This window comes from Coregonus clupeaformis, chromosome 3 (assembly GCF_020615455.1).
Source record: "Coregonus clupeaformis isolate EN_2021a chromosome 3, ASM2061545v1, whole genome shotgun sequence".
Classification (NCBI taxonomy): domain Eukaryota; kingdom Metazoa; phylum Chordata; class Actinopteri; order Salmoniformes; family Salmonidae; genus Coregonus; species Coregonus clupeaformis.
This window is the reverse complement of record NC_059194.1, coordinates 33158926-33173281: the sequence shown is the minus strand read 5'-3', so window position 1 is coordinate 33173281 and position 14356 is coordinate 33158926. Positions and strand designations below refer to the sequence as shown.

The 14356-nt window shown below is 46.1% G+C and overlaps 1 protein-coding gene across 2 annotated transcripts in view; it reads right to left on the bottom strand.

The window, feature by feature from the left end:
* fam13b (family with sequence similarity 13 member B) overlaps positions 1–14356 on the bottom strand; it is a 73932-nt gene that overhangs the window by 11857 nt on the left and 47719 nt on the right. For both annotated transcript variants that reach the window (XM_045208283.1, XM_045208284.1), the window contains exons 8-13: positions 4612–4653; positions 3063–3158; positions 2628–2781; positions 1502–1611; positions 870–921; positions 640–763 (exon numbers count right to left, since the gene is read on the bottom strand). In XM_045208283.1, the coding sequence (XP_045064218.1) occupies positions 640–763; positions 870–921; positions 1502–1611; positions 2628–2781; positions 3063–3158; positions 4612–4653 (578 nt within the window). The remainder of the gene's footprint in view (positions 1–639; positions 764–869; positions 922–1501; positions 1612–2627; positions 2782–3062; positions 3159–4611; positions 4654–14356) is intronic.

The following is a 14356-nucleotide window of genomic DNA, read 5'->3' as shown; positions in this document are numbered from 1 at the left end:
TAAATTGCACATAAATTGAATTAATGAGGGTGGTGTTTAGGGATTTTCAGCACGCAGTAGTGATGCACTGACACACATGGCAGTGAAGGGTCAACACTGGAGCAGGTGTGGGGCAGGAGAAGGTTTCCTCTATGGGGCTTGGGGCCTTCCTCTCTGGAGCTCTAAGATACTGGTGAGGTGTGATGAACTTGACTGACTCACTGTGTGATTAACAACAAAAGGGTCAGCTAGCCCTAAGTGGGTCACCCAGGAGAGAGGGAGGGAGAGAGAGAGAGAGATATCTGGATTAGTCTCACTGAAGGCCTGGAGGGAGGGAGGATGGATGAAGATCTCCTTACCATGGCCTCTCCCTTGCAGGTGCATACATGTGAAGGGGGAGATGGTTTAGGGATGGTGCTAATGCAGCAGGGAGGAAGGGAGAGCTCAGCCGGCAGTGAGCTGAGGTTTGCGGCAACCAGCTTGAGCTTAAGCTACTTTCTAAGGCACTTTCATACCTAGCTAGCACAACCCATCATTCAAATAATTTGCATCCAGGTTTACTTGAAAATGCATTTAGTTTAGTTTCAACTAACTTCACTCTCACTATCCCCTGTGGAACATTGTCTATAAAGCACAAAACAACCACGGTGAGAAAGTTACCTTCCCACTGGCTGTGTGGGAAGATGCGGCTGAGGTGGACGTGGTGCGAGCTGTGGGAGCTGGCAGGGTGGTAGGGGTACCCCCTGGCCTCGGTGTTGGGGTTCTGGTCACATTCATCAGAGTCCTGGATGGAGAGAGAGAGAGTGTGTGAGAGAGAGATAGAGGGTTAGACAGTGTTCAATACACAGTCATATGAAGAAGAGAGGAAGGGGTTGTCAAGAGACACTTACACAGGTGATGAGATCGGCCTGGTCCATCTTCTCACAGGCTTGGCTTTCTTGCCTGCAACAAGAGAGAGAGGGAGAGACATGAGTAATGGCCGGTTTGAAATGTGTTTTTGCTCTGGCTATTGAACACAATGCATTATGCACAATGCATTATAGTGACCATTGATCAGCTGACTGACTGACGACTACTGACAGGCTTTTATCCGTGTATGCTTGCTTCATGTTGACCCCAAAGATGAGCTGAGGGAGAACAAAACCCTATCCAACTGATTAGAGTAGACAACGTGTCAAGTGTCCACCACTCAGCAGCACAAGACAGTCTCATCAACAGAAGAACGCCTCCAACCCAGTCACTGAAAATGACACATCACAGCAAAGTCGAACTTTGTCCGGCCGGTCTTTTCAAAGCCATGCTATGGCTGTTTGTGTTGTACGTAATACATTTAAGAAAACAGCAACATAAAAGCCTCCAAGTACCGATTAGCATACAACAGTATGATTAGCTTGTTTCATTGAATGCCAGCCATCAGCCTTCTCTGGGCAGGCAGGAAATAAACTAGACGGCAAAGCCTGGTGTTTGAGCCGTTGAGGTAATTGTGCTGTGTAGCAATACTGTTAAATGCTTTAAAACCAACCTGGCAGTGTTGATATTGTTCTCTGCATCTACGAGAGCCTCTGCGGCATGCAGGTCCATTCCAGAACTCTCCTCTAGGGTGGCGCCTTGGGAGTCACAATCCTGGACCTCCTAGGAGAAAACACACAGAAAAAACGTCTCAAATATTAGATTTACCTCATTTCTTGACAACAAACGACACATTGAAGAGCATCCACTTGCCAAGCAAAAAAAAACTACATTAAAGTAGTACCCTAAAGCACAGCCTAACATGTAGACTATCAAATGGAGGCTGCATCAACAGCAAACGTTTTTTTGAAGTTGTATTGATGAGACGCTAGCTTGAATACCTGGAGGGTGGCCTCCTTTTTTATGAAGCAGGTGGAGATGGTTGAACTGCTTACAGTGTGTGTACGTATGAGAGGGGAGGAGTGTTTGAGGTCTGAACAGGTGTTGCTGTCATTCTTTGGGGGCAAGCAGACTATTTAAAAGAGGGTGACCCAATTCATGGAGGGTCCCACCTCCGGGCTAAGGGGCTGTGGAGCCCAGCCAGCTCTGTGGCGGTGAAGGATAGGAGGAGAGGTTGGGCAGATGTTAGCGGAAACAGCCTCTATCCAAGGCCACTAGCCAGGAGAGCTAAAATGGTTCACAGGAAGACTGATGGACCGATGCCTGCCATGTCACCTCCAAAGATTTCTTCAGATGTCTTTGTCTCCCCACCCCACCCAATCCATGACATGTCATTTTATGCTATATAGGCTAAATCAATTTCTGTGTAGGACATCTAAAGTCTATGGAATTGGCAGTTATCTAGAGTGTATGATGATGTTATCATGCAGGACTGGCTGTGCTCGGGGAGAACAGAAGACCGTCTGTATATGACAAGCCTTCCCTTGTCCCCCACCACCTCGGCCCTCCCAGGAGAATGACATCTTTGTTATGAGTCACACAAAAGGCTCTGCTGATACAGTAGCAACAAGCATCAACCTTGTAATGAAGTGATAGCCGCTATTCAACGACAAGGCTCGGTATGGTAAATGTTCAATATTCTGATTACAGCCAGAGCTTGTGGAGATGTTTGTCTGGGGTGTGTGTGTGTGTGTGTGTGTGTGTCTCCAGTGACCTGGAGTACCGACTGTATAACTGACCTGTTGGGCCTCCGGGCTGTGTTCGGAGTGCCTCTCTGTCTCTGGGGCTGACAGGGGACTGCTTGCGGAGCCCTCCTCACTCGCACACGGGCCCTCCTCTCCATGGCCATCACATGGCCCTGGTCCCGTCACCTGCTTCTCACTGGGGCCCGCGCTGTGGGAACCAAACAAGTCAATAGACATAATTAACTAACCAACTATCGGCATTGCTCGCTGTCAACTGCGGTAACATGACCTTTCTGGAGCTGCCTGCCACCCAGCGTTAGGCAACAGTATGGGTGACAAGGGAATGCATGTTAGAGCGTGTGGCTAAGTGAGTATGTTCGTATGAACATGGATACATGTCGTTCTGTGTGTAAATATTTGCATCATGTATGGGCATTATGTGTGTGTGTAATGTGAGATTGAGTACAAGTGTGTGTGTTCACTGCTCACCCTTGGCTCTCATAGCTGCTGATCTCCTGGTCGATGGAGCTCTTGAGGTCAAAGAAGTGCTGTTCCACCGCGGCGCGGATGGTCCTCTCTATAATGCTGTGGAAACAACACAAGCACAAAGAATTAACTCCTGTTGCCAAAGTAAGAACCCTCTGAATCCATCTAATAAGGAACATGAGCAGCAGAGTTCAACCGCTCGGCGACCCATTTCCTGCTCTCTGGCAGGTTTAATAAGGTCAACCAGGGAACTCTGACTAAAAAAGGGAACAGTCTTGTGCTCTAGAGACCTGAGATACATAATCCAGCACTATCTGAACCAAGCACCAAAACTCCCTGCTCATTTAGCTGTACTGAACTCTACTGTATTCTTTCGCTTCTGAAGTAATACTGGGATAAAGACTTAGCTTTAGTGGACAAACACAGGAGTGTGTAGTCTGTGTAGAGTCCTGATCACCATTGTGTGGTACATTTGAGCCTTTAGATATGCATGTATATCATTGGTTAAGCTTCCCAGGGGTGTACCACCCTTCTCCCCCTCCTCCCGAAACACCATGAGCTCCCGCTGTGCCCAGCTCTCGTTTTCATCACTACGTATAAAGCCATCACAACAGTGAATAGCCTAGAGCCGAGACACAGCAGGCTTAATCATAAGTCCACATCCAGGGCTATACAACTGTAGGTCCGCTAGAAAATCTAGCTGGAAGCTATAGCCTAGCGAATGCATTACTAGCCCTGAAGCTAGCCACCAGCTATAGCCAATGCATAAGGTTTACTATGCCTGGAGCTAGCCACCAGTTATAGCTAATGCATTACTAGCCCTGAAGCTAGCCACCAGCTATAGCCAATGCATAAGGTTTACTATGCATGGAGCTAGCCACCAGTTATAGCTAATGCATTACTAGCCCTGAAGCTAGCCACCAGCTATAGCCAATGCATAAGGTTTACTATGCCTGGAGCTAGCCACCAGTTATAGCTAATGCATTACTAGCCCTGAAGCTAGCCACCAGCTAAAGCATTAGGCTACTACTCCTGGAGCTAGCCACCAGCTGATGCACATTGCGCAAGCCTCCTGAGGCTACAGTACAGTAACGACCAGTCAACAGCATGACTCGCCCCTTCTCTAAACCCACAGAGGAACCAGGGAAGGAATGTCATGTGATGGATGTGCTCAAGTCTAAATGTTTTGCGACGCAAATAGTTTGGTGATGGGTTACATGGCTTGTTTCCCCCCTTCCGTATCCCACTCCCTTTCCCTCCAACTCCTCCTCAGTGGCTTAGCGCTCAGCTTTTAGCTATGTCTTTGAAGAACCTAGTCTAACCAGAAAGCTGTTTACACTTTTGGGGATCCTTTGATTTCACACTTGATTTAATGCATTATGGTATGGCTGAAATTGTATTTTTTGGGGGACATTGTAGCTAAAAGCAAAACAACTGCACTGAATGATACACCCCAATGGGCCAATTTGCAATGCAAGTTTTCGTTCAGATGTCTATAGGGTTGAAGCGCCTGCTGTTAAAAAGGGGTACGTGGTGATTTAGAAGTACTTACACTGCGGATCCTGGAAGAATGCTGATAGGGGAGATGTGTGAACTGAAAGAGAGGAAACGGAAAGCAACATTAGAACATCATGTACCACCTCCTCGCCTTCGTCCTCCCTGTTAAACCATGACCTTCCCTTCTCTGAGCCGTGAGTGTGAGTGTATTCCATTGGAAAACTCTGGGAGCAGTGGAGTGACCCAACAGGTCATAGCCTCAGTTCAGCTGGGTCCTAATCTGGGCCCATTATGCAACAGCTCTACCTAGGGAGGGAAAGTACATCCAGAGGGCCGGGTATCGAGGGAGTTATCACACCTCTGGAGAGCACTGCATGAGAGCACGCACACACGCATGTCCTTTCCTTATGTCATTCAATTCACGCCTCTCAATAGCTACTCCCAGTCGCCGCCAAGGGTGTGCAGTGGGCGGGCACTCAGGATGGGCGGACGGGTAGGCAGAGGCCCATTTACTGTACATCAGGGTTCTTCAATTCCGGTCCTGGAGGGCCGAAACACTTCTGTTTTTTTATTTCTACCTGGTAGTTAATTGCACTCACCTGGTGTCCCAGGTCTGAATTAGCCCCTGATTAGAAGGAGAGGATGAAAAACAGAGGTGTTTCGGCCCTCCAGGACCGGAATTGAAGAACCCTGCTGTACATAATGTCCCCTTCCTGTACCCGCCACACAAAAACAGGGGCCATTCCACTGATGTGGGAAAATGTCAAAACAGGACACCACCTGCCTCTCATCAGGCAGCACTGTTGCTTGTGACAGGAAGAAGGGGCCGGTTGATTCAGCAGTCTGCGCCCGCCCGCCCGCCTCATAAACAAAGTGTGGCATGCCAGGAATCTTTGCTTGCATAACACACTGGCCCTGCTGGTTATACCGTCGCTGTTAACGCCCGTGTCGGATTTAGCGGTCCCCTTTGGGGGGCAACTAACGGGGCACCTCAGGGGGAAAAACTGGAGTTCTAAAGGTTGATATTGACAAGGTGGGTCACCTCCTCACGCAAGCAACAGAAACAAACACGCACAAACAGGCACAAAGTTCAACTGTAGAATGGTGTTGGCCTATTCCTTTCCAGTACCTGTCAACAGTTCCATCCCACCAGTGTATAGTTAGGATGGTTCTATCTATTGACCAGCTAAACCTGGGAGATGGCTGCTGCCTAGAGACAGTCTAGCCTGTCCTATCTTATCCTATCCCACTGGGCCCTTAGTTAGGCTACAGCTTTCAAACCACTGACAGTAGGGATTCTCAGACTCAGACCCGCCACAGAATGTTAGAGTGTGGGGTCTCCAGTATCGCTTTTCACAGCCAAGCCCCAACAGGACCTACATATGCCAATAGGATTCACAGTGCTCTCTCTCTAGTGTTAAAGATATATCGCTTTGGCTCACACCTCAGTCTCTGCATCTGCCCAGCCGCTCAAATCACATCAATAGCACCTTAATTATTAACACAGCCACCCCTCACACCCTCTCCTCCCTCCTCTTCTTGTTTACTGAGAAAAAGGCAGCGCCCGGATTCCGCACTGACTGACATCGTGTCCTTGAAGAGCTGTACAGAGTCGTACAGTGAGATAGAGCAGTGCAGTAAGAGGCATTAAACACTGAAGCCTCAGGCTGTCAGACAACACACAGGCCAGATGCCCAGTCACCCACCACCACACCTCCTGTTCTGACAGTTAAGTTACATACAGCTAGGCCCTGTGATAAGAGTCACGTATGTGGCTCAATGTGGAGGTGTGCTGGAACTTTTACGTGACTCTTCTCACAGAGCCTAGCTGCATGTTTAACTGCCAGCTTTTGGACTTTTGGACAATTGCCAGTATGGATCAACAGAGAAAGAGAGAGTTGAGTATTGGTCTAACAATTTTAGATTACATAACCAACACCATTCCATCTTACCGACTCCAAGGTAGTAGTCCTTTTAGAGTCAGCAATGTTCTGTAAGTCGAACCTTCTCGCTCTGCCTTGGAAACAATGAGAGAGCACTGTTGGACGTGGCCACACACAGGCCAGAGAGCATAGCACAGAGATATCTATTACTGCATATCTCCCTCTCAAACACTCGGGATTATTCTATTACTTGTTCTGAATCAGATCAGACTCACTCAGATCAGGCCTGATTCCCAGGCTGTGTAGAAATCAGTTTGTGTGACTAGACGGAACACCAGCCAAGGTTTTTGGAGTCAGAGACAAAAAAGCTTTTACCAGCTTTAAAAAGCCCTGGAATGCCTCACGCAATCGGCTAACCTAATGAGTTGGAATAACCGTACCAACTTTGCCAAAGTCATTTGGATAAGAAGGAGGACTGCCATATAATCTGCCACATAGCTCTTTGTAATATGCTGACCTGACCTCAGGGCAAAGGGCTCTAGTGGTAGGTCAGACCAGTGTTTTTCCTTCCAAAATAGAGGTAGCTTAACAGCGTCTGGACTAGTCACGTCATAGAGAACCATGGGTATGACAGATAGGAATAGAATTGCAGTAAGATTAACCTTAAGGGAACTGCTGATGCCTATTGTGGACTTCTGGTACACTGACTAAGGCGGTAACTTAACAGTGCCGGATGAAGAGACATCCTAAGATACCATAGCCTATGACAGGTAACACCGATAGGAGTGCAGTAAGGTAGCCAACTGAGGACCTTCTGATGTATATTGCTGTTCTAATGAGAGATCAGTGTGTGATCTGCTGCCAAATTAAAAGATCACAAGAGGCAAAGCTCCAGGAAACAATGAGCTTCCTCCAACTCTGCAATTTAGCTTCACCCCATAGACTGCTTATTGTCAGCTCTCATATGAACACATACTGTAAACACACACACACACAGTCCTGTTATTAGTAGGAGTGGCTGAGTCGCAGCAGTAGAAGAGGCAGCCAGGTAGTTGTGATTCAGCAGAGTTGCTCTGCTCAGCACTGCATCTGTAGGTTATGTACTGGGTCTGGGAGAGTAGTGCCGCAGTGTGCTTGCCATGCATCACAGTTTCAGCAGGTACTTCAAGAAAAGCCCACACACTCTCTACTGGGCATCACTCTTCAGCTCGTAAACACCTCTTTTCCCCTTGATACACTATCTCTGTGTATTAAAACTAAAACGTGTCAGTTACGCAGAGCTGCATCCTCCCGTGAGAGTTGTAGAATTAGTCATCCAATCTTAGACCCCCCGATGTAATACGAACCCTTAACAAGTTCATCCGTAAAGGTTAACCGGGCATGACCCATCAGAGATACCATGGGGCTGCATTAGGTCATCATAAAACATAATACGCCACAAATAGCCCTGCATCCCCACAGACTGAATACATCTCAAAAACGGAACATGTCCAAACACTGCTACAATCCCCCTCTCAGCCTTCCCAACCCCCCCCCATGACTTCACCTGTGCAGCAGAATATCACACGCCATTTTCACCAGTTGTCGGTTCAGCTTGGTTAGTCGTGTCGTTTTGTTTGTCAAGTCTGACGTTTTTTTTTTGTCGGTTCTTTGGTTATCCAGACTGAGCGCTTATTGCCGATAAAGTCTGTATGAGCAGGTCGAATAGCAAATCCTGACTGCCTGAGTACATATTGTGGAGAGCTCTGTCCTCAGCTGACTGGCTGGCTGCGTCGTGTTGGGCTCGGGACTCTCTGCTGAAAAGTGCTGCAGTAAACAATCCAGAACCCTGCTCAAATACAGGGCTGCCTGACGCAACCGGGCAACCAACACCGCTGGCCAATCACCTGGCCCGAGGGGGGCGGGCTTCCCCAACCGACGCCCAGTAAAAACTGGACTACAACATAGCAGCCCCCGGTACACTGACACCTGTCACCCACTGGCTTTTATCTAACCTGCACATCACCCCTATGTCCGCATGCACCCACTGACATCCTATTCAATCATAGGCTTGGCTCACTGGCAGGGCAGGCTCATTTACAGCTCTGACAGGAGTGCACCTAGGGGGACAGTGTGGGCACTGGCCAGGCCACACCCAGACACTGAATCACAGGCCCTCTTTAGCCATTTACTTCTGCTTGCTCATATCTATGTTTGTCTCTGAGTGATAAGGAACACACACACAGTTACACATCACATACATCCTGAGCCAGGTCACAGGACCATCTGAACTGATGATGACGGAACGGTTCAGTGAGTCCCACGTGTTCTGAGAATGCTTCATTGTGTCCACTAGCAGGAAGCGGGTCAGGTTTGTTGTTAATCCTATCTTGCTTGACCCATTTATCATTGCCACAGTTAAGTTGCGATAAAATTAATCTTTCCTGGGTGGAAAGTGTGTCAGAACTCCTAGGAATGTAAGATGAGAAGCCTGTCCAAGTACTGTGGGTGAGAACTCATAACATTATATGTTTGCTATCTAGGTCGCATGGATATCATTTTCCAAGCACAGTGTAGTGCCTGCCTATCAGAGCAATATATGCTAAATACAGTATCTGGCTCTGGTGCCTATTGCCTTGATAAATCAGGTAGTGAGATGAGGTAAGATGGGAAAGGGGGGCAGTAAGAAGTAACTAAGACGTGAAGGGGATGGGAGGTAGCTGGAAGAGCAGTGGACATTAAATTATCAGCTACTCAAAATAAAGCAAGGAGTAGATCCCAATATCAGGAGGGGGTATATGGAATAGAAGTAGTAGGAGGCAGTTGTTTTGATGGGCACAGGCCACGACAGGAGCAGGTGTCCACCTTGTAGGGTGCTGCTAACCATGTAAACGCCTGTATGTGTCCACGATGAGTACTGGGCTATCACTCAGCTGCCCTCATGAAAGAGACAGCAAGTGTTCCGTTGACACATATAAGAGGGGCAGGTTTCTGTGGCATGCAGTGGCCTGAAAAGTCTCATAATAATGTCCACAGGCTCCTCAGGACAGGTCTGGCTGGAGAAGGTGGACTATGGCAAGGAGAACAGGTTGAACCTCTGGCTATGACACCCTAGTCCCTATATATAGTGGTCCCTATGGGGTCTGGTCAAAATGTGTGCGCTATCTAGGGAAAAGGGACACAAGCGGCTGGCTGGCCTAGTGGTGTTGTGAGGGAAGGCACGCAGGCAGGCACTCATGAGTTGGAGAGGTGAAAGGGTGAGGGAAGGAGGACAGGTGGAGGGTAGGAGGAGGGAGGTCTGTGACCCTGCCACCTCCCTCAGACAGTCATTATGGCACTAACAGCTGTTCACACATTCCCCTGTCCCAAACCTCACCAAACAGCGTGTCTCAAGAACGCTAGTCTTCATCACTGGAGTTTATTTTTGTGCCTCATGAAAAATACTTTCCATGGAACAGGGAACAGGATATGGCAGACGGTCCAACAGGCTTATATTTAGATTTGATGGGAGCTGTCGCTACCAGGCTTAATAGCTGTCAAGGCTCTGCACAAACAAGTCAGCAAAGCCTGCACTTTCTCCCTCTGTGACTATGGTTGCAAAGGGTATATTACTGGAAACTTTAGAAGTTTACCAGTAAACTATCCGAATTTTGGTATCTTTCAAGGATTTTATGTAATCTATCAAAAAGACATCTAGTGTCCCTTTTGGGAACTTCAGATTATCACAGGTGTCTAATTATCTCTAGCCCTGTGTGGCCTTTACACATGTAAAATGTATGACAATTCAATCAAATATAAAATAGAATGACAAAGCATTAAAACATTATCCTAAATATAAACCATTAACTTAGTGAACACCATTGGTGTTTAAGCATAATATCCATTATATATATATTTTTACACATTTATTTCACTATGTCAATATGTACTTGTGGTCAATGTTTGTGTCAAACTGGTGGCAGTTGAAGAAAAGTCAATAGTTGGAAAAATTGCAGAGTTAATTGAAAATAATGCCATTGTTGATTTTTTCATTAATTAGGCTATTTTCTCTTGAACTACATGGTCTATCTATTAGAAAATCATGGATAATATGGACACAGATATATATAGTATTTATTTATATATATGAATACTCTTATTCAAGTATAAACGACCAAAGTTACGATAGATTGCCATAGATTATCTTTTAATTACCAAAATTACTAAAGATCCTGGTAACTTTGGTAAATTACTGGTAGCTTTGCAACCCTATCCATGACCGAACCACATCGGACATGACCAATCAAGTGTTACTGTTGACCAATGACCACCATCATGATTTCATTTAAGCAATAGTGTCCACCAAATAATCAAAAAAATGTTTTTTGTTGAGGATGGTCAATTGAGTAATGAGGAACATTTAAGACTATTTAATTAGACATTTATAAAATACATGACAACATAATACCACACATTCCTTCAAAGGCAGAACTGTGACTGCAAAATAATCCCTGGCATCACAGCAATAGTTGTGGGGGATATAGGCAGCCACCAATTCTGTTGGTTGCCTTTTAATATTTGTTAATTTCAGCGCATGCCCCAACTCCACCCTTCTATCTACATTGATTAAGGCATTTAATGTCAACTGCATGAGTCTGTCTGGGACTGGGCCCCGATTCTGCAGCAGCTGCCACCCAAAGCCTTTCTCTATCCCCCCAACCCCAAAATGGCAGCCTAGCGGTCAGAGTGTTGGGCCAGTAGAGTGTTGGGCTGGTTCAAATCCCACGAGCCGACAAGGTGAAAAAAACCTGACGATGTGCCCTTGAGCAAGGCACTTAGCCCTAATTGCTCCTGTAAGTCGCTCTGGATAAGAGTGTCTGCTAAATGACTAAAATGTCAAGTCCAGCCACCACCCAAATCCCCCCAGCCTTTACAGAACGACCAGGATAAGCACATACAGTGCATTCAGAAAGAATTCTGACCCCTTGACTTTTTCCACATTTTGTTACATTACAGCCTTATTCTAAAATTGATCAAATTATTTTTTTCCTTATCAATCTACACACAATACCCCATAATGACAAAGCAAAAACAGGTTTTTAGAAAATGTTGCTAATATATAAAAAATACCTTAGCTCAGTTGGTAGAGCATGGTGCTTGCAACGCCAGGGTTGTGGGTTCGTTTCCCACCGGGGGCCAGTATGAAAAAAATGTATGCACTCACTAACTGTAAGTCGCTCTGGATAAGAGCGTCTGCTAAATGACTAAAAATAAAAAATAAGTATTCAGACACTTTGCTATGAGACTCGAAATTGAGCTCAGGTGCATCCTGTTTCCATTGATCATCCTTGATATGTTCCTACAACTTGATTGGAGTACACCTGTGGTAAATTAAATTGATTGGACATTATTTGGAAAGGCACACACCTGTCTATATAAGGACACACAGTTGACAGTGCAAGTCAGAGGAAAAACCAAGCCATGAGATCGAAGGAATTGCCTGTAGAGCTCCGAAATATGATTGTGACGAGGCACAGATCTAGGGAAGGTAACCAAAAAAATTCTGCAGCATTGTAGGTCCCCAAGAACATAGTGGCCTCCATCATTCTTAAATGGAAGAAGTTTGGAACAACCAAGACTCTTCCTAGAGCTGGCCACCCGACCTAACTGAGCAATCGTGGGAGAAGGACCTTGGTCAGGGAGGTGATCAAGAACCTGATGGCCACTCTGACATAGGTCCAGAGTTCCTCTGTGGAGATGGGAGAACCTTCCAGAAAGACAACTGCTTCTGCAGCACTCCATCAATCAGGCCTTTATGGTAGTGTGGCCAGACGGAAGCCACTGCTCAGTTAATGGCACATGACAGCCTGCTTGGAGTTTGCCAAAAGGCACCTAAAGGACTCTCATACCATGAGAAACAAGATTCTCTGGTCTGATGAAACCAAGATTTAACTCTTTGGCCTGAATGCCAAGCGTCACGTCTGGAGGAAACCTGGCACCATCCCTACGGCGAATCATGGTGGTGGCAGCATCCTGCGGTGGGGATGTTTTTCAGCAGCAGGGACTGTAAGACTAATCAGGATCGAGGGAAATATGAACGGAGCAAAGTACAGAAAGATCCTTGACGAAAACCTGCTCCAGAGTGCTCAGGCCCTCAGACTGGGGTGAAGGTTCACCTTCCAACAGGACAACGACCCTAAGCACACAGCCAAGACAACGCAGGAGTGGCTTCGGGACCAGTCTCTGAATGTCCTTGAGTGGCCCAGCCAGAGCCCGGACATGAACCCGATCGAACATCTCTGGAGAGACCTGAAAATAGCTGTGCAGCGACACTCCCCATTCAACCTGACAGAGCTTGAGAGGATCTGCAGAGAAGAATGGGAGAAACTCGCCAAATACAGGTGTGCCAAGCTTGTAGCGTCATACCCAAGAAGACTTGAGGCTGTAATCGCTGCCGAAAGGTGCTTCAACAAAGTACTGAGTAAAGGGTCTGAATACTTATGTAAATGTGATATTTCCTATTCATTTTTGTGTGTGAAAATGTCTAAAAACCTGTTTTTGCTTTGTCGTTATGGGAATTTTGTGTAGATTGATGAGGGAAAAAACCAAATGTAATCAATTTTAGAATAAGGCTGTAACGTAACAAAATGTGGAAAAAGTCAAGGGGTTTGAATACCTTCCGAATGCACTGTACATACACCCCCCACAACTACCACACTTCACTGGCTCCTTGGTGAAATGATTCAGAAGCCGGAGGCACAGAGGGAGAGGTCAAGTTGGCCGAAAAGGGCCTTTTCTGTCCTTGTTAGGCATACCACAAAGGTATTATACACTGCAGCAGTAGGGTCGATGGGAAAACAATAGCCCTGAAGCGCGTGCCAACCCACCAGTGTCATGGTTGTTTTTCAACTCCCGTGCAGGGGCCAAAACAAGGCTGTTGTGTGTATGGATTGGATGTCAAAGCGGGAAAACAACCAGTAAATACTGGTAACAAATACAGTGATCTCCAAACGTATTGGGACAGTGAATTTTGTTGTTTTGGCTCTGTACTCCAGCACTTTGGATTTGAAATGATACAATGACTATGGAGGTTAAAGTGTCAGCTTTAGAAATCACAGCACTTTATGTACTTAGTTCCCCCATTTTAGGGGACCAAAAGTATTGGGAAATATTCACTTATATGCAATGTTCACTCAAATTGTCTGGGGCACTGAGCTAATTTTTGGTCTTGTGGGCGAAAACTTAAACGTTGTGAGAATTCTGTGCAACGTCCGGCGCGTTCACAGTGAACACCGTGGCTGTACCCTTACAGTTTTAAGCAGTAGCCAATAGGCTATTGTGGCTATTTGAGCATAATGTAGGCCTACCAACAAAATCAATGGAGCAAATCCTATAACATTTTCACATGGAAATAGCTTTTGATTTCTATGATATAGCCTACAGTAGCCTATATGTGGTGTTCAATGCAGGCCTACATTGCATGAGACTCTTAAAAATGTTTTTACATTATGAAGGGCTTGACATTAATGATTTTTTACTTGGTCTAAAACACCATGGGCCAAATAGGTGACTGTAAATTGCATTGTGTTGTACGATGCAAGAAACCACTTTACAAAAGAAAATGAATTACTATTAGCATACAGAGAATTCAACAATGTAGGCCACCCCTCTGCATATTGGCTTATTTGCATATTCAAGCCTGTCTCAAAATACAACACTGCCCCTTTAATTAAGACATGCGCTTTTTACCTGACTGGCTTTTCAAAGACAGCTTGAAATGTAGCCTACATGTTTTGTGCTCTTGTTGTATGCAGTAATCCCCATTGCTGACCTATACTTATCTATAACTGGGCTAATAACTCGCTAACTAGCAAAGAATAATCAACAAATGTGCACACGTACGGCCCTGCGCTCTGAACTGATCTGAAAAGCGCATTCACTCGCAAGTGACTGAAAGAC